Source organism: Carassius carassius, chromosome 2 (assembly GCF_963082965.1).
Source record: "Carassius carassius chromosome 2, fCarCar2.1, whole genome shotgun sequence".
Taxonomy (NCBI): Eukaryota; Metazoa; Chordata; class Actinopteri; order Cypriniformes; family Cyprinidae; genus Carassius; species Carassius carassius.
The window spans coordinates 20,681,180-20,701,454 of record NC_081756.1 but is presented as its reverse complement, the minus strand read 5'-3'; the positions used below and the strand labels follow the sequence as shown (position 1 = coordinate 20,701,454).

Genomic DNA, 20,275 nt, shown 5'->3' with positions numbered 1-20,275 from the left:
TACGGTATATATAATAATAAAATTTCCAGAGGAGTAGAGGATTCTGCTTTTGTTAAAGATATTCAGATATTTTTTTCATATGCGCATATTCCTGCCACGTAGAAGCATCACATTTACACAGCAGACATTCATTTAGGTCTCTGGCTGTCTCCTTGTCTTCACCATAAATGAGGTTTTCCTTGCCGAAAATCTGTTTTGACTGCCAGAACCTTCCACAGGAGACAGATTACACTAATGTCTGTCTGTGGCTACGACTTCCTGCTACCATAGGCCACACCAGCAAATCAGGTCCTTACCACACAGCTTATTTACATTGTCTAATCATGCATTCAGTTGAATTGGAGATGTTTTCATCAGCTTATGCAATCTCAGCTCAACTCGCTTCAGCCCATATTAGTTGTACTTGTGTCAACTGAATGTATTTTGACTTTGTTTTTGTCTCTAAAGCATTTTGACAGTATTCATGGAATTAGCGCCATTCACCTGAGGAAAGGCCTTAAGGGATGTGAGCGCGCTCTTTTTCGTTCTCCTACTGTCTCGCCTCTTTCCCTAAGGTCCATTAGGAATAAGGGGCTTGTTGACATGCTATTCCTGTTGGGTCTTGCTAGACCCCATCAACAAGACCATGTCTGTCTGGACTGGATGGACTGGGGTTATTTTTGGGGGTGGTTTGGTGCTGGTCTCTGTCTCTGCTCCAGACTTCTGCTGATAGACTATCTAAGAGACTTGATGGGAGTAGCTGGACTTATTAGCCTGACGCCAGGCTACAACAGTTATCACCCCTATGATAAGTGAAGGGGGAAAGCCCAAGGATTCTGTCACTGAATGGAAGAGCACTATGCAGTTTGCTCTTGATGCTGACAATTTGCAGCAAGGGTTTTTTTTATGTATGCTATGTCATTCACCAAAGCAAAGAGGGGTATACAGTATATGTGTGTGTGTATATATATATATATATATAAATAATAGTGCAACAATTGCACAACAATTAAATTGTAGTGTTGTGGTAGTACTAGTATTTTTATAATATAAAAATAAAAACTAAATAAATGTAGGCTATAATGCATCAATTTTTGTTGTTATTAATATTGTAATATTATTTAATTAACACACACACAGGTACATGTTGCTCCTTTAAGAGTTCGGAAACTTGATACTGTGTTTGCGCAACAATCAGCGCGGCTCGCAGCCGCCAAAGTGTCTAGACGAGCACATGATGAGAATCAACCAATGGCTCCACCGTTCTCCTCGGGGGCCCCGTGTGTGTGTTTCTGAAGAAGAAAGAGGGTGAAACGGCGAAAGACCATCGAAGAATCCCATTAGCCTCGCTCGAAACACTGAACGAAGCATCAAGACATCCAACGTCCGCCTATCCACCCGTATCGACCACTTTGCCGTCGCAACACAATCATTTTCTTCCGCGGGGAGCGCGTGGAACCAGAATAAGGATTATAGTAAAATCCATTAATGTGCTCCTCAGCGTCATTAAACCGCTGAAGAAGGTTCGCTTGAAAAAAGGGTCTGTTTCGGAGATTATCAAAGTTTTTTTTCTGCATGTCGTGCATTTCGTGTTGTTCAACAAGAAGTTTCTCATATTGTTGGGGAATGTTTACAGACTGGATGCACCGCTCCTCATGTAGTGCCCTATCATTATTCTAGCCATCCATTTGCTACAGTGCTGATATATTGTAGCAGTGGAGTCTAATGTTGGGCTTTTCTCAGGCTCTGCTTGGCTGTGCATGTGAGCACAGATCATTGATGTCGGACAGCAAGCGCGCGAGCGTTTGGAGTCTCAGCGGTTCTGACCAAACATTGGAAAAACGGATGCAAACTGTTTAAGTTGTCGTATGTTCAGGACGAGACGCACGGGTCTGGTTCGGCGACTCTGGAGAAGCCGTTTGGTCACAGCAGATAAAGAAGGTTGCGATGGTGGTCCAGATAACTGGAGTGACAGCAACCCGGAGAAAATCCCCAGAACGGAATACGCACCGAGAAACTATGCGGGCTCGTGCAGCAAACGCGTAGAGGAACCGGGGATCCTTATTGATCATGATGGACCCCTCAACGAGGGGAGCGAGTGCAGGACGGTAACATGCTGTTTGTTTAGAAACCTCCCCAGAGGCAAAAACAGACTTGCCTGTCGCCTAGAACATAGGAACCACAACAACTATAGCAGTCTGAGTGGCAGGGAACGAACAAATGGTGCCGCGACCGAGCAAGAACTCAAGAAGTGCACTTATGCGTTTCTCAAAAAGTTGAAGGAGAAGTCTCTGGATGTTTTACTGGAAGTTGTGGAGTCTCAAGGCGGGATGCCAAGTGAATGTGTTCTGGTTTCACAGACTGAAGTGCGAATTGGAGGTCAGCTGGTGTCTCCACAGTACTTGCTGTGTCGACTCTTCCGCTGGCCGGACCTGCGGCTCTCCTCTCTCCTCAGACCGCTCTGTCACTGTCAGAGCTTCAGGACAGAGGACAGTCAGACCCTCTGCTGCAACCCCCATCACTACAGTCGTGTCTGTGGACCAGTCAAGGATGGTAAGGAAACCTCTAAATGTTTTTAGTCAAGGGTATAATGACTGTGCTGTTCGTTTGAAGTGTGTTTTCATCCCTGCTGAAAAAAGCAGAACTTGTTTGCTGGTCTTAGTTGGTCTCCCAACCAATCCAGGTTGGTCTTTTTGATGCTTCTAGAGGGGTTTTGGATATAGGGAGGAGAGTTGGGACAGTGATACTCCTGTACAGGAAGCGGAATTCCCATCTAGAATCCCTCTGGGATTCTCAATTTCTCTGCTCCCTCCCTATTCGCAAAAACACTACCCTAACATTGTGTTTAAATGAACTGTTGTAGATAAAGAACTGAATTATTGAATAATTGAAAAGGGTCAAGAAAAAATACACACTTTAAAAAATTTAACATGCTGGTTTAGTGACTGCACAACATCAAAAATAAATGTCTAAAGCAGTATGAATTGCACTATAGTCCTACAAGAGACCTTGACATGGATACAAAATGACAATACAGTCCATTAGCACCAACACTAATATTCAGTGGTTAACCGTTTTGATATATTAAGTGTTTTTCATGAAGATTTCATTCTCTGCATTAGCAAAATTGCAGTGTTTCCACCAGCTGTAATAATGTGATTCAGAACAGGTCACTTTTAATTGGATTCCATGCATTCTTGCCACATAACGACACATCCATTTGTCTTTTTGATGGATGCTCTTCTTCACCTGTAATTTCCTTCCAGCCGGAAACATCCTCATTTGCTGAAGAAATGCTGTGCCAAATGCTGTCACAGTATTATATCTCTAGGTTAAGGTCTGGCTTTATAGCCTTGAAAAGTCAGAGATGTGCTCAGTTTTAGAGGGATGCTTAGTTAAAAGAAAAATCTAACTCCGTTCTCTCTATTTTCAGACACACCTCCTCCTCCCTACTCCCACATCTCCCCCTTACAAGAACATAAGCCACTGAGTAAGTAATTTTGTCTTTCTTGGTTCATTTAATAAGCAAATATTCCTTGAAATAAAGTATGTTGTTTTAACCCTGTTTGTCATGTATTTTAACAGCAGTAAAATGGAGAAATATATATTTTTTTATCTTGTCATTTTGCAGATTCTTCCCTCCCAGTGATGCCTTACATAGAAATGGAAGCCACACGTTCACTTCGTGGCATGTCACAGGACCATTCAGGTTGGTGTGCAAGTCTTAAGTAAATGAATGCATTTAAAAGGGGGTAAAGTGTGTTCAGTAACTACTGCCTTTATTCAACTTCAATATCAAATGGCTTATACTTAAGCTGCACTTAAAATGTTGCATAAGATTTCTTTCAAATAAATGCTGTTCTTTTGAACATTCTGTTGATCAAAGAATCCAAAGAAAAATAAATCAGTTTCCACAAAAATATTATCCAGCACAACCATTTTCAGTATTTATAATAATAATAATAAGCACTAAATTTAATACTGCTGAAAATTAAACTTTGCCATCACAGGAATACATTTAAATATATTAAACTTTAAATGCTTAGAAATCATTTTAAGTATATAAAAATAAAAAGCAGTTTTTTTCCAGTTGTAATGATATTTCACAGTAGTTCTGTTTTTACTGTAGTTTTGATTAAAAAAAAATGCTTTGTTGGCATAAGAGACTTCTTTCAAAAAAATAAAAAAAATAAATAAACATCTTACCAACTCCAGTCTCTTATTTATATATATATATATATGTTAGTGTGTATACTGAATGTGATGCTTTGGTTCAGACTTGAGGTTGCAACTGGTTGTTTTCAAATAGTTAGCTTAGCCATGCTATATTTTTTAGCATTTATTCAGCTAAGCATTCCTCTCTCTATCATACATACAGACATTCATATTTGAACATAAACTCTCAGTGCTTAGTTGATGGTTCTTGAAACTTCTTAGACGTCATCCAGCAACTTTTCAGCGCTGAGTCAAAATTAGATTATGGGCAACAATGGGCAGTTTTGTCAGAATGCTCACTGGGGGACTCAGGGCCTCCTGAGCTCTTATCAGCACTGTGCTGTGTTATTATTACCCAGAATATAGAGCTCTGAAGACAAGGAACAAGATCCTCTTTTGGTGTGTCACATATGTTCTTTCCTCCATTATTTTCATGTTTTTGCTTCCTGCTGAGTTTTGCAATGCAAGCCCTGGCACAGCAGCCAGTTGCATTTTAAAATAAGGTTTAAATTACAGGCTTCATTGTGGCTTCCCCTCTTCCTGACAGAGCGCAGGCCAACACGCAATTTAACTAATGAAATCCTGCCTGTCTCTGCGGAGATGCTTTACAGATGTTGACAAAGAACAGACTCTATAAGTTGTTGGAAAATTATTTTGCCCCTGTATTTTAAGGGACATATATATTAAGGCTTTTTAGATTGTTAGGTTTTTGGCTGATTTATTGTAATTGCATTTATACACGATTGCATGTGTCTGTCTGCATATTTCTCTCAGTTTCTCCTCAGTATTGTGACAGGGAGGAATCATTTTGCTTTTTCATTCTGACACAAGCTGTTAGCCTCATCTTAGATAGGGATCAATATGCAGTCAACCACAAATTCATCATCCAGGGGAATGAGCAAACAAATGACTGGCAAAAAAGATTTGTCCTTCAGTATAAGGAAGTGTGTATGTTTGCCTAATTTCCATGTATTATGTCACTAAAAATGAAGGAAATGGGATTGTTCATCCAAAATGAGAATTCTATCATCATTTAATCACCCTCATGTCATCCCAGCCCTGTATGACTTACTTTCTTCCTTAGAGCACAAATGAGTTATGTTTTGACTGCAGTGTCTGTACAATATAAGTGAATGGGATCCAAAACAACATTGGACCCCACTGACATTCACCTGTATGGATTTAAAGAAATACAATTATTGTTCATGGTTTAAAGAAGGATGAGTAATGATGATGATGATGGTGAACTGCCCCTTCAAGTGTTATTTTAGAATGAAGAAAGAATGACTGCTGCTATTGTTCTAGAGTTGTGAAAATACTAGAAGTGTTCTCTGGCAGTTCTCATGGTGGCATTTCCATTATCACCCCTCTAAGCTCCCCCCACCATTCACTGGCTCTGTGGAAGGGTCTAATATGTGGAGGGAGATATAATATTTGGCACAGCAGGACAGACAAGACTCCTTCCTCTCCTTCCCCTTCTCATTTTGTGGTGTTGGTTTAGGCTAGGCACACAAGCGCCAAGAATGCTATTGCAGGCACTAACAACTGCGCATGCAAAACAGAACAACTTACTAAAGGAGAGGTTGAAAGTTCCTAAACGTTGTCATAACATTGGCATTGCTTACAGGATTAAACTAGGCTGCAGATATGTGATTTGGTTGTCTTTGCATACGATCGAATTAAGTTAAATATGAAAATTAAACAATGAGGCACTCTATGAAAAGCAGATGAAAAGATGACTTCTGATAGGTCTTTTGCATTGTTTTCCTATTTTGCACAGTTTTTCCATTGTATTTATTTCAAATCCAGGAAGAAAGTTTGTGGGCACATACTAAGAGAGCGGCCAGAGAATTGGAGATAATGATCATGTATTTCAGTAACAAAATTTACTTCATTAACAGTGTGTCCTCTGCTGTCTGTTTGAACCACAGAGGGTTGAGACTGAGCAGAATGAGGTCACAGGCCCAGGACTTTAGATCTTCTCCCTCAATAGAGCCTGTGAAGCAAAATAATGCCATCAGTCTGTGTTTGAGTTAATCAGACTGGATAGGCTGGCGGCTGGGGGGTCAGGGGGTCGCGAGCCTTCACTGAGTGGTCAGAGAGCTGAATGCTGGCCCTCTGAGGGGGAGAGGGGGCCCCAGTCGGCCCCGAGCAGGGAGAGAGGAATGCTGAGGCAGGAGCGGGGGGTGTTAGAGTCAGAGATGACAGATTTGGGCCTGTTAGTGGGGGTCGTTGCTTCTTCAGTTTCGAATTCTCTCCTGATAGGATTGGAGATTTAAAGAATAATATGTACTCTGTACCATCAAAAAGAATAAGAGAGGTGAAGTGAGAGTGGTCAAAACATTGACTTTACTTGTCATGACAACACATTACTGTAGAAAGTGGCTTTCAGAAACACCAAACCTCATGACACTTTACACAAAAAAAGTTTAAAAATGTTTTTTTTTTAATTCAAGTTTCTTATGTTTTACTGTTTTGTTTTTTTCACAGATGTCAATATGTCTTCCTCCTCCTTGCCTCAGAATCAGTGGTGTAACGTGGCATACTGGGAGCTTCGTACACGCGTGGGCCGTCTGTACCCAGTTCATGACGCCTCTCTTAGCATCTTTTATGACCTACCTCAGGGTACAGGCTTGTGCTTGGGCCTGCTCCCCCCCTCTCTGCGTTCCACCTCCGTCCAGCGCACACGTGGCAAGATCGGACACGGCATCCTCCTCAGCAAAGAGCCCGATGGAGTATGGGCCTACAACCGGAGTCAGCACCCTATATTTGTGAATTCCCCAACTCTGGAACATCACCCCCACCTGAGTTTGACTGTGAGGAGAGTCATGCCAGGCTACTCCATAAAAGTTTTTGACTATGAGAGATCGTGCCAAATTCAACCTCCCAGTGATTTGATGCACATGGAAGGGCCATATGACCCGAACAGTGTGAGGATCAGTTTTGCCAAGGGCTGGGGACCATGCTACTCAAGACAGTTTATTACATCATGCCCATGCTGGTTAGAGATTTTACTGAACAATCACAGATAACGTATACATATCAACAAATGCAGACATATATATCGCTCTTACCATACCCTGCACACACTCACTACAAACGTTCAGACACCCGCTGCCACAATCCCAAAAGTAATCTATCTAAATTTAATATAAAGTTTTATATAAACATATTATATGGAATACTTGTAAATACTGAGTCATTTTTACAACATAATTATTTATGTATGATGCAATGTCTATGGATGGACAGAGTAAATAAAAACAAGAGAAATTCTCTTCCAAATTCTGTATGTTACAATGTGCCATTTTTTACATTTATGTTGATTCTTGTAATATTGTACTACATTGATTTTATATACTGGATGGGTGCCTGCAGGATTTCATTTGAGGGTTTGCACAGAGATAAAGTTTTTCCCCCTCAAAAACAACACTAAAAAGATTCAAAAAACAATATACTGTATGCACATTAAAAATACTTTAAAGACTAAAGACTGACTTCATGAATAAAACTATAGAAATATTATGGCATATCAAAAAGTCCTCTGTGAAATATGAGTCAAGGTTGTTATCTAAAGATATTTTCAAATGGCTTCAAAGTTTAACTACTTAATTCGTCATTAGAGCGGGCCATATATTCTTCAAACCATCTAAAAAAAACTCTGCTAGTTTTTAAGGAGAATTAAATGTTTTTATTCCATTTTTGAAAGTTCAAAGTGACCATTACTTTGCTCACACATTTCATTAAGTGTCACAGCTCTCTGTTTCCAGTGTTGCAATGGATTGGGGTTCAGGGAGGCTTTCTTTTCGTGCCGTTGTTTGTTCTAGAGGGCGACCACGTAGCGGCTAGCTTACTCAGCAGTCTGCCTGGCCCCACCTCATCCTTTTTAAACCAGGACTCCCAGAAAGCAACATAGACATTATCCCTGCGCCACACTGCCATGGGCGCCCAGCTCCAGACACGTTCTTCAGCTCTGTGAACACCCTATTATGATTGTGGAGACAGAAGAGGAAAAAGCACCTTTGAACATTTGTATCTGTGCAGGGAAACGGAAAAGTAAAAAAGCCAAAAGCATTTGCATTTAGCTTGTTTGTCTCCTCAATAGTTGATGCTGCTTTCCGGGAGGATTTGAATAGATTCAACTTTTTAAATCAACATTGCATTCTCAGGGTTTCTCAACAGTCAAAGTGATTATAAAAATGGCAATAATATTGTCTGTTCTCCTATATGCATGAATCTCTGATCTCATTTGTCACATTCTCATTTGTCACATTCTCTGGCTCTCAGCCGTGTTTCTGCGTGAGGTTTTCTGGCCATGGTGTTTTTAACTCCATGGTGGGCTGACCTCTCGGTGAACTAGATTCTGAGTGTGTGGGGATTTTGGCTCAGCCAGTGCTGCTCTGATTTGGTTTCAACCACACCAGATCACACGTGCAACTTGCAAAGAATTAACTCTTATATTTGCCATTTGCATATGTAAACAGAATTGATATTCCCAGAGAATGATCTATACACTGATTTAACAACGACACGCTGTAAAATCAAACAATTGCCTTTCTTTGAGATGCCTAATATAATTAACTTTTGTATCTCATGAATTTCAAAACTTCTGTTGTTAGACTAACACCAGTTTGAGTGACTGTGGATTTCATTTGTACATGACAAACACCACCTTTTTATGAAAAGAGAGATAATCATTTTGGGGTGAATTTAAGGTAATCTACTAAAATTAATGAATGCGTGATTGTTAAATCACCATTGCAAAGTTTGTAAAGTTATTGCTTATTGAATCCATGGATTCAAAAAGCCTTCCTGACTAAGGCTTGAAAGGATCAACTTAATGAAATCTCTATGGCACAATAGAGCTTTGAGGACCTTAGGAAAAGAACTAAAGCAGATTTAACCAGCAAATGCAGAGGCGCCATTATGATGTCACATAAACCATTTAATTACATATCAGCTGATTATTTTTCCCCAGTTGTCTCTGTTTCTTATTCTTTATTAAAATATGTAGCATGGTGGGTGAAATAAAAGTAGACAGCATCATAAATCGTTCTGTCATCAGGAAATTATCTAAATATAATATTTAGCATTTACTTTCTTTCACCCCTTTTCCTTCATTTAAATCATCCAGCAGTCCCTATAACTATTAGATTATTTAAAGTCCATAAATGTATGTGATGTGTCTGTGATATATACATTTCTGTGTGTAGAGTTTGGCTTGTAGGCGTATTGCTGTTTATTCTTAATCCCGTCTCTGTTTGGTTTCTTTAAGCACTATGTCTGTCAGCCACTGTCGTAATTATAGTGAGACTGGAAGGCTGGCTCAGGACGGCCTGCTCCTTAAACATCCTTCAGACACAACACTGCTAGACCCAGATCCTAAAGCACTGCCAAAAACATTTTCCTACCTTTTTACTTCTTTTGAAAATCCTCTCTCTCTTCATCTATGTCCTGAATTTGAATCTCAGAAGCAGTTTGAAATACCCCAAATTGTTGGTTAAGTCTATAAAGGTGGTTGTCTTTTGGCCGTTTTGCTTGCTTAGGAAAAATATTTGTCTTTGCTTCATCATATTATTTTGACTTATTATTTTTAAAGGCTTGCAGGGTTTTTATAAATAAATAGTGTACTTTATGAAAGACTGAGGAACTGTGGACTGTCCAGCATTTCCTGTCAATAGCTCTGCAGCAGAGAAATCAATACGGTCCCCATGGAGCCAGACACAGTTCTGCTGCTCAGCTCCAGTGTTTATCAGACTGGCCACACTGATATATAAAGAAGATAATCCATTCTTCATTTCATTCCTGATGGGCACATAGTGGCGTTTTTCTTTGCGTTTGTTTTGTGTGTGTGTGTGTGTTTGTGTGTGTGTATCAGTGAGTGACTATTACATTTCAGAATTTGTTGACAGCTTTTCCTTCATCACTAATACACTGTAAAAACGAATGCAAATTAAAAAAGATTATAGGAGCACATTTTACAACAAATAAATAAATAAAATACTTTTTCAGACTTTCAAAATATTATGTTTATTTCCTTGATAGTTTTGTGTACAGTGTGCTGTTTCTTTATAATTATTTGTGAAATCTATACTAGCAATTTCTGAGGGAAAATTGTTTCAAAGTAAATCCTATACTAATTCTTTTCAGTGCACATTCTCATTTTATTAACTAAAATTGTTAATATATATTTATATGTGAATGTTAAGTATTAAATTTCCATTCCATTCTATTCTATTCTAGTCTAGTCTAGTCTATTATTTTCTATGAGTTGTCGGCTAGAAAGTGCCTGACTGTATTTGCCTATTTCTGTCATGCATAGTCAAAATTTCAGGATGTTTAATTAGATTTGTATATCTTGCAAATATAAATATATATTTACATTATAAGGTGGCAAATGTGATATTTAAAACACTCACAGCAAGAACCCCCCATACCCCCCCCCCCCCCCACCACCACCACCATTCTCTTTCTCTCTATTTTCTCATCTTTGCTCTCTCTCTCGCTCTCTCTCTCCACAGGAGGATCGGATGTTCTCGAGTCTCCAGGAGGGCAGTCGGCCGGCAGACGGACTGGCTCCACTAGAGTGGGCATCCGTACACAGTCAGACATTTTCTCATCAGTTTTACTTTCAATAGTGTCAGCTAAACATGCTTGTTGCTAGCAAACATTCTGCACACTAATATATATACCATATATACACATGAATACATGAGAAACCAGATTGATTGCTTGCCTTCAAAATCATTTATGGCATTTATTAACTTATATACAAAATTTTCGCTCATGTCTAAGTAATCCAGCACATATACTGTATATATATATATATATATATATATATATATAATCCATTATATGTGCTGTATTACTTAGACATGAGCGAAAAATTGTGTATATAAGTTAATAAATGCCATAAATGATTTTTATGATATTCAGCCATACGAGGACAGACAGTTATTCAATTATTTAGGCAGACACAAGCATCTATCCACACTATGCCAACTTATGATGATAGGAAAGGTAATGTATAGGCGAGCAGACCAGCACATGCTGCCAGGAGTTGAGATTTTTTTGTTTTTTTTTCAGGATGTGTAAAACACAGGTTAACATACTTCACACATTATAATACACTTTCTGTCGTAGTATGAGCTCGCATCAAGTCAAGGGCATTTATTCACAAGGCATTTTAATTTTTTAATTTTTTTTAATTACGTTGAATAAGTTTCAACGTAAGTACATACGCAAGTAAACAAGCCAACAAACAGGCAAATAATTACTAATGCAATTAATTTTGTGCCTGATGAATTTTATATAGGATGAGGTTCATACTACAACAGACAATGGTATAATATGTAACGTATGTTAGTCTGTGTTATTTTAACAAATCCTTATTTAAAAATTAAAATTAAAAGTATATTGTTATAAATCATCATCATCATCTCTCTCTTTCTTTCACACTCTCTCGCTTAGTGAAACCAGAGCGGGGGGCATTCCTTCCTAAAATGGCTCTCTCTTCCTCTGTCTCATCCTGTGGTGTTATTGAAGCAGTATTTCAGGCCTGTCATAAAGTCCCTCAGGGATAAAGTATCACAACTACCTAAATAAGTGTCTCCAGATTATTAAAGTCTTAACACCTCAAAAATATAACATCATATAAGGTTCTTGTCATGTTATTTTTAATTGTAATATATTTTTCATACTTAAAATATGACATATCTTAGATTTTAGATTTTGCATATATTATTATTTTCTTATTTTCAGAAATATGTCTTTTGGGGAGAAGGAGTGAGGTAGGTGTAAAAACTTCTTCTGTCATCAATTATCTGCACTTGCTGCCACCTAGTGGCTTCTGAACTAACTACAAGTCGGTAAGAACATTTTGGAAGGAGCAGGACAATCCTCTGGCATCATGTTTTGGCTACTGGCCATGCAGCTTGTCAATATTTTCCTGGAAGTCACATTAGATGTGAACGCTCACTGGAGCCAAGCAACCTCAGATGTTTTCCTTTGCTGTTTCTGCTTCCATTCATGAGGGGTTGGAGCTCAGCCCAAATAGCTGTGTGATCCGTTAGTGATTCGCTGTATTGTTTAATCTCCAAAATTATACTAGCAGACCCTGGAAATGTTTCTATGGTTTCAAACGCTGCCTAACCATGATTAATTTTTTTCAACCCACATGCCTGGAGTCTTTTGCCTAAGACATGTGAAAGATAGCTGAACTATTCATAATAGTCTAATCAAATAGTCTGTCAGCAATTTTCATGTCTGCCTTCCTTGCTGAAAAATCCAGTGTTTTAGAATAAGGTAGCTAGCTAGGTTTCTAGCTGGTCATTAGCTGGTCCAAACTAGCAGACTGTCTTGGACCACCAATAAACCTGCCATCAACCAGTTTAAAGGAATAGTTCTCCTAAAAAAAATCAAAGTTGCTGTAATTTAGTCACCCTCAGTGACTAAAGGCAGGCAATCCAATATGTAGATGAGTTGGTTTCTTTATTGGAACAGATTTGAAGAAGTTTAGCACAACATCACTGGTGAATCCTCTGCAGTGATTGGGTGCCGTCAGAATGAGAGTCAAAACAGCTGATAAAAACATCCCAATAATCCACAAGTAATCCACATGTCTCCAGTTGATTAATTAACATCTTGTGATAGGCTGTGTATTTGAAAGAAACAAACTCATCATTAAGATGTTTTTAGTTTCATATCATTGGTTCTAGCTAAATACTAGTCTTCTATCCATATTGTTGCTTCCTTGGATTATTGTGATGCTTTTATCAGCAGTTTTTAGTCCACTTTATAAAACACATAAAATGTGATTGTTATGAGTTATGAGATGCATGTCTCTCTTTATACATTTGTTAGTAAATTACAGTAAATGTACATTATTATTCTAATAAGTGGAAAGTTTTAGGAGTGAATTGCATGTTGGCTTTTGCTACTCTAAATAGAGACTTGTGCCTAATTAAAGAGAATTCCACGATCAAGCTCTTCTGTAATGGGCTGTGTTTATCCCTCTCCATGTGTGAGGCAACAGCTAAAGAGACAAGACCGTTCAGACCCCATGTTTGCTCAAGTAATATTTTTAATGTCTGTTATTTCCTCTTAAGAGTATTTGCAGTGCACACAACAGTATTTAAGTGTGGATTAAAGGGCGCTTGTAAAGCTGCTTCAAGCCCCTCCGGAGCCCCTGCTTCTCAGACCCCACCCAATAGCAGCAGACCTGAGCCGGGTCCTGCATCCACTCACACTAAACTCACTCCGACAGCCCAGCCCTCAACACTGCTGAGAATGTACTGTGCTGGATTTGTCCATCACTCAAATTTACTCTAATAGCAGGTGACAAAATTAGACAGAAAAAGGCCCATCTAAAATAAATAAACGTATTAATGGATAATACTATACTATATATATGTGCCACATGAGGTTGGTGGTCCAAGAAAGCAGATGTATTCCAAAACATATTGTTACAATTCATAATATCTTGACCACCAGGTGCCGCTGGTCTGCTTGTGAATCCTCAATTAACAGCTGGCCCTGCTGAATGCAGTTTGAGCAATAAAGTATAAAGTTTATAAAACCATATAAAACCCTGGTAAAACCAGCTGAGTGGTTGTTAAAATAGTTAGGGGCAAGCTAAAAAAAAAGACCTTTATTTGTCTGGTTGCATCCCCCAAGATAAAATTGGGTTATCTATATAAATTAGGTAATCTTCAACACCATTTATGGTCTCTGTTGGATCTTAGTCAGCACTTGCTGATCCATGTCATTCCACCCTCTGTATTTCCAACACACAGTTGGCTATTCACTTTGACTCATTGGTGCTAAGACCAGTATGCATCACACTCAGCACAATAGAGGAGTCATATCTCCAGCCTTGTGCACGCATCAGCACGTGAATCATGGTAATCCTCACATGGGTGTGGAGATCTCTGGGCCCATATCAACCACAAAATATATGCCCTCCATGCTGGGTCTGCACTCTTTTAGTCCCTGTTACTCATTCAGATAAATAAAACTGAAACATACACATGGTGAGTCACTGGAGGTTTTGCAACGCAGCACACTCCTTCAATAATACAAATCCAGAGCGTCATATTACGTGACACCGGAGTGTGGGCTGGTGTTGACTAAGTGGTGGTGACCAGATTTATCACAGCCCTCAGAGCTTATCAGTGTCTTTTTCAGACAATCAGAGTGACTACAGCATGCAAAATAACTCAGCCAATCATTTGTTTGGGTGTTCTTGTGTATCTTTTTATTCCAACAGTGAATTTTAGTCACACTGAATGCTTAAGAACAGCATTTACTAATTGTTAACATGAAAAGGGATGGAAGTGCTGTATTTTAATGGATGCAAGAAGTGTTGATATACAGTAGGATTTTAGTTTCTTCGTGCACACACACAGGTACCATAATTATATATAGTTTGGGTATTTATGACTTTAGCTGTTTTTGTGCTTTGGAGAAATAAAAAATCAAGCATAACAACATCACTTTAATTTTCAGATCAAAAGCTGAATGTAGCACGATGAGTCTGAGTTTGTAGATGTATGACCTTCATTCTTTGTCTACAATATGAAGACTTCTGAATATGAGTCTATATGACAGCACAGTGGATGAGGCATTTATGACAGTGACTGAGGAGTGGCTTTTCTCCAAAGTTAAAAGGTTTATGGAGGAGTGTGTGTGTGTGTGTGTGTGTGTGTGTGTGTGTGTGTAGGCGTATGCCTGTTGTTGTGTTTTGGATCTGTGTGAGTCTGTGGACAGATTGATGGATTTAAAATAGCAAAAAACTTGGGTTGTTTTGCGCTCTACTGCCTGGAATCTTCATGCTGTCATGGTGTGATGGCTCTCAACATACAGTAACACCCTACTTATGTTTGCCATAAAACCTGCCTTAATCACACCCTGTGGAGTTGCAAACCTCTCAGGTACTCTCGTAAACACACACACACACACACACACACACACACACACACACACACACACACACACACACAGTCACACACACACACACACACACAGTATTGTGTTAAACACTGTTGATTAGACCTAAGTTTCATCTTATCACTCTAACACATGTCCTCCACTGGGACATAGTTCGCCCCCCTCTGAATTTCTTTACCATCTTGCAGCTCCCCAGGGTCTCTTGAGTCCAAATATGCACAATACCCTCATCAGCCATCAGATTGTATAGGGCCATTACTCATTCATGCAGACTTGCCCTTTGTGTGAGGCAATTCTTCAGACGAATGCATGCACACACACACACACACACACACACACACACATATAGCCCCAAATCCCCCCTCTTCACTCTTCTAGATCCCATCTGCCCCCTACCCCCACAAACTACAAGCCCCCCCCCCCCCCCCCCCCCCACACCCCTAAACCAGCTGTCTGGGAACCGAAGCCCCTGAGGGAATAAACAGGTGCTGAGCTCATGCTGGCCACTGCAGTCAAGCTGCACATTTTAACACTCACAACCTCCATCCTGCCACACGCTGTCATGCGGGATACATGATGAACATCAACATGCGCACACACACACACACACACACACACACATGCACATACATGCAGGTTTACTTGGCTAACTAAATGAAGATTTATCATACAGATATTTTTCTAACATTCCAAAAAATCTTGGGCTCAATCTGATAAGGATAAATCATATCTGACTAGTGCAGGCCCTTGTGTTTTCACTTTGCATGTAACAGCTGGCCCTTGGCTGCACACACTTCTCTTGACACGTCTGACCTAAACTCCCACTGGCATATGTTCGTGTGTGTGTGTGTGTGTGTGTGTGTGTGTTCCTAAAGATGATGATCAGTAATTAGAATATATGACAGACACAAACAAAATCAAAACATATAATTATGTTCATCATAAGATGTCACCACAAGCCACACTACAAGAATTTACCTGACGTAAATCTTAGCTTATCTATGTATTAGCTAACTGTTAACACAATAAAGTGCAGTAAAATGTCCCCAATCTTTTATTCTGAAAAATAGCTCTTTCTTGAGGCTTGTTTATTGTGCTTTCAATGTGTCTGGTACAATGTGTGTGTGCTACATATAGGGACGTGTATGATTGCATGTTGTTGTCTTTATGCTGAGGCAAGGCCACTGAGGCTCAGCGTAGTGTCTTTCAAGCCCAAGCCCATGCCCAGTATCAGATTAATTAAACGCTATATACTCAGTTCGGTGGGATGTCCCCTCACTCACAGACCGGAGAGGTAAAAGAAAATGTTGCTCTTTTCTTTTCTTTTTTTTGCAATTGCTTTTACTGAGTCTGTGAATGATAAGCAAGGTTTTGTTTAACTCGCTTCCTGTCTGTCACTGTCTAATAGTGGTTACTGGGCAGGTTTTATGAGCATTTACAATGGCACAGGAGGAAGCAATAAAACCGTTCAGGAGGTTCAACTCAGTCCTCGTTTCAAATTAATGACATTGCTACTAAATCTTTGACATTCTATACATAAGTTTTTGTGTACACAAGTGAGTTTGTAATTTATCAAGATACTGATATATGACCTAAGCCTTCGTTTCGTGTGATTGTACACGATTTTAAATATATATTCAAAAAGTACTACTCGTTTATTTTAGGGGTAAAACTTTTGAATGAGAAATAACAGTGCACCTTTAAAAATCGTAAAACGTCACAGAAAGCCGCTGCACAGACACAGCAAAGCGGATGACATTAAACCTGAGTAAACTTCACTTTTTTTAGTTGTGACTGCACAAAAAACATATGCTTTATTAAAGACAGATGAGGTACTACGGCACTGATTTTTTTCTCTCGCAGAAAGTGCTGTACAATTTATCCAGACGGGATAGAGGAACTATTTCCCCGCGCGGAGTGATATGAATGTCCTGGCAGTGGTGTGTGGCGCGCACTATGCTGGATGGTCATGATCATGAGAGAGACGGAGCTGTGCTGCTGTTGAGCGCTGAACTTGAGACCGTGTCTCGGTCACGTCTCAAGTGCCTCTCACTTTTGTCAATTTTACTATCGACCGCTAAGCAGTTTGTTTTGATATACCGCCTTCGGATTACATTGAAGATAAAAAAAGTATCCCGAGTTTTTCTCCGAGTTGCGTGCGACACTGCGCTATAGAGCAACGTTGAACTGAATTCAACATCATGTCAATCTTACCGTTCACTCCGCCGATCGTGAAGAGGTTGCTGGGCTGGAAGAAGGGAGAGCAGAACGGACAGGAGGAGAAATGGTGCGAAAAAGCCGTCAAGAGTCTGGTGAAGAAGCTGAAGAAGACGGGACAGCTGGACGAGCTCGAGAAAGCCATCACAACTCAGAATATCAACACCAAGTGCATCACCATACCACGGTGAGTGCGGTAAAAACATCCTCGACTCCACTGAAGGAAACATCGGGTTGTGGGAAAGGGCTGTTTTATTGTCGGGATTTTAGCTGAGCGATTGTCTTTAAAAAACACATCGGAAAGACACAGTAAAGTTGAAGAAAGCAGAAAAGCCTCTTCTGTTTAGTAATCAACTCTTTTGTTTCCTACGTAATCATAAACAACATCTCCATACTATTGAAGTGCAGTAGCTCCTATCTGTTTATATGATCAAATTCCGACACTCCTGTTGATTTACTCTAACTTCATACTCCTCTGTGCTTTTATAAAGCCACATTTCCCGTGCCTGGGTTGTCGTTTGGGTTGTGATGAGGTTATATAACCCGAGTTTAAGCTGCTGTGTCTGGGCTATCCGGTGTGTTTTGAACTCTGAGCTTATGTTTTGGATGTAGTGGCATGTTTGGCCCAGGACGTCCAGGTCTGTTGTTCTTCTCAAGCGTGAGTGTGTTTCGTCGGTGGATATGGGATGGAGGTTGTTGTCCTTGGCTGTTTTTTCCCTCTCTGTTTTGCTGTTACTGGTTAATCTTGTTATGTCACAGTCCGATGCTGTCCAACTGCTCACAGGTCTTGGCCCTTATGAGCCACTCGAGGGTTGCCTAGACTCAGCAGATCTTCAGTACATCAGCACTTCAGTTCAGAGGAACCTGGCACAGACACTGGTCCTGAAATCCTGTTCTGCTGATGTATTCAAACATTGTGCGAACTGAGAACTCCTTTTTAGAGGTCACTGAAGTTTTGTTGTAAATTATGGTTTTTGTTGCCGTAAGATGTTTTCTTATAGACAGACTTTCCCAGCATAGGGTTTGAATAGTACATAGAAGTTAAATTACAATAAATTGAGCAAAAGTGACATTTATAATATTACAAAAATATATATTTTAAATAAATGCTGTTCTTTTGACCTTTGTATTCTTTAAAGTGTTCTGAAAAAATAATAATAACTAGGTTTCCTCCAAAATATTAAGCAACTGTTTTCAGCATTGATAATAGTAAGTTGTTTCTTGAGCACGTAATTAGCATTTTTGAATGATTTCTGAAAGATCATGTGATGCTGAAGACTGGAGTAATTGCTGCTGAAAATTCATCTTTGCCATCACAGGATTAAATTACAAATTATAATACATTAAAGTAGAAAACATTTATTTTAAAACATAAAAAAAAAATCCCACCTCAAACTTTTAAACAATGACATATTGTCATTATATTGGTCAGTAGTTATCATGATCTCTTGTATCCAGTGTTTGCATTAACCAAACATTTTACATTATTTAGCAAATCTTAGAAATTTCAAAAATAATTGTATCAGTCTGGTAAAGTAAAAATAATTAATCTATTACACATCCCTAGAATTAATTATTTTTTTTGGTAATATCACCCATATGGGCAAATTTTTTTTTAGCACAATAATTTTTTCATATCAGTCGATATTGATAATTATCACGATAAATGTCAAATCTGTATTTCTTTCATGTTTTAAGCCAGATTTTTGCTCCACGAAAGTTGTAGAAACCAGACCATTAATTTGCCTTAACAAAATAAATATCTAAATAGAAAAATTAATTTCTTAGTTTCTGCATGTCAAGTCAAGTTGATGGGGATCATTGGGAGGCCATGATTGACGAGGGACAGTGGTTGCAAATTGGCCAGGACACCGGGGGTACACACCTATTCTTTACGAGAAGTGCCATGGTATTTTTAATGACCAGAGAGAGTCAGGACCTCGGTTTAACGTCTCATCCAAAGGACGTTGCTTATTTTGTCAGTATATTTTCTCCAACAATATACTGGGGCTTTTTAACCCAAACACACCACACTGTGAGCATCCCCTGCTGGCCTCACTAACACCTCTTCCAGCAGCAACCTAGGAGGTCTCCCATCCAGGTACTGACCAGGCTCAACCCTGCTTAGCTTCAGTGGGTATCCAGTCTTGGGCTGTAGGGTGATATGGCTGTGGCAGGCTTGTAATAATCACAGGTAGCTGTCTGAAATGGAACCAGATGCTACAGAATTACTATGCTGGTTAACCTCATAGGAGAGTTTCATCATAAGCTGTATTGTCATTGTCTTGACTCGTGACACATTTGGGTTGCTTGACTAAATGTACTATATTATTTGCTTAACAGGGTTGGCTAAAGGAATGTAATAAAAATAACAACAACAAAAACTAGAAGACACAAGAAAGAGCTATGTAACCTTACAGTCAACATGTACATTTATAGACATAAAAATAGAGTCCCTTTGAGATTTCTTTTCCAAATTTGAAGTTTCCATAATCATGTGGTGTTACAGGGCCATGCAGCTGTGGTCCAAGCCTGCAGCACTGTTGTGTTGGTTGTTGTTTCCAAACAACAGATAGCTCAGTGAAAGCAGGGCTCTCAGCCAGAGATCAGGCTGAGTCACCCCGGAGGGAAAGGGAGTTTGAGCCTGTGGCTTTGTGGTGTGACCCACTGGTGCTTCTCTGGTAGAGCTCAGTGGTGACAGAAACCATAACAAATGAAGACTTAGTTTTTGGCCGATTTGCCATATATGGTATATATCTCTGTATTTTCGTTGTTGTATTTGGATAAAAAAAAATCTGTATTTAATATATGTATATATATATATAATTTCACATACTGGCCAATATTGTCCAACAAAACAATACATTTTAAAGGATATTAAAACAAGTAAAGTGAATGTAACCATGTAAGCCTTTAT

The 20,275-nt window shown here is 39.3% G+C and overlaps 3 protein-coding genes across 4 annotated transcripts in view; 2 read left to right on the top strand and 1 right to left on the bottom strand.

Moving 5' to 3' along the window:
- LOC132106046 (TIMELESS-interacting protein-like) overlaps positions 1–20,275 on the bottom strand; it is a 135,206-nt gene that overhangs the window by 38,230 nt on the left and 76,701 nt on the right. The window lies entirely within an intron of this gene.
- On the top strand, positions 1,217–7,548 carry LOC132106037 (mothers against decapentaplegic homolog 6-like). The gene is made up of 4 exons (XM_059511649.1): positions 1,217–2,532; positions 3,413–3,469; positions 3,611–3,688; positions 6,685–7,548. The coding sequence occupies exons 1-4, from the start codon at positions 1,848–1,850 to the stop codon at positions 7,224–7,226; spliced, it is 1,362 nt and encodes a 453-aa protein (XP_059367632.1). The 5' UTR covers positions 1,217–1,847; the 3' UTR covers positions 7,227–7,548.
- The window catches only part of LOC132105985 (mothers against decapentaplegic homolog 3-like), a 36,534-nt gene continuing 33,360 nt past the window's right edge, over positions 17,102–20,275 (top strand). The window contains exon 1 of one of the 2 annotated variants that reach the window (XM_059511575.1): positions 17,102–17,545. In XM_059511575.1, the coding sequence (XP_059367558.1) occupies positions 17,343–17,545 (203 nt within the window). In that variant the 5' untranslated portion in view covers positions 17,102–17,342. The remainder of the gene's footprint in view (positions 17,546–20,275) is intronic. The other variant, XM_059511570.1, reaches the window with a different exon arrangement.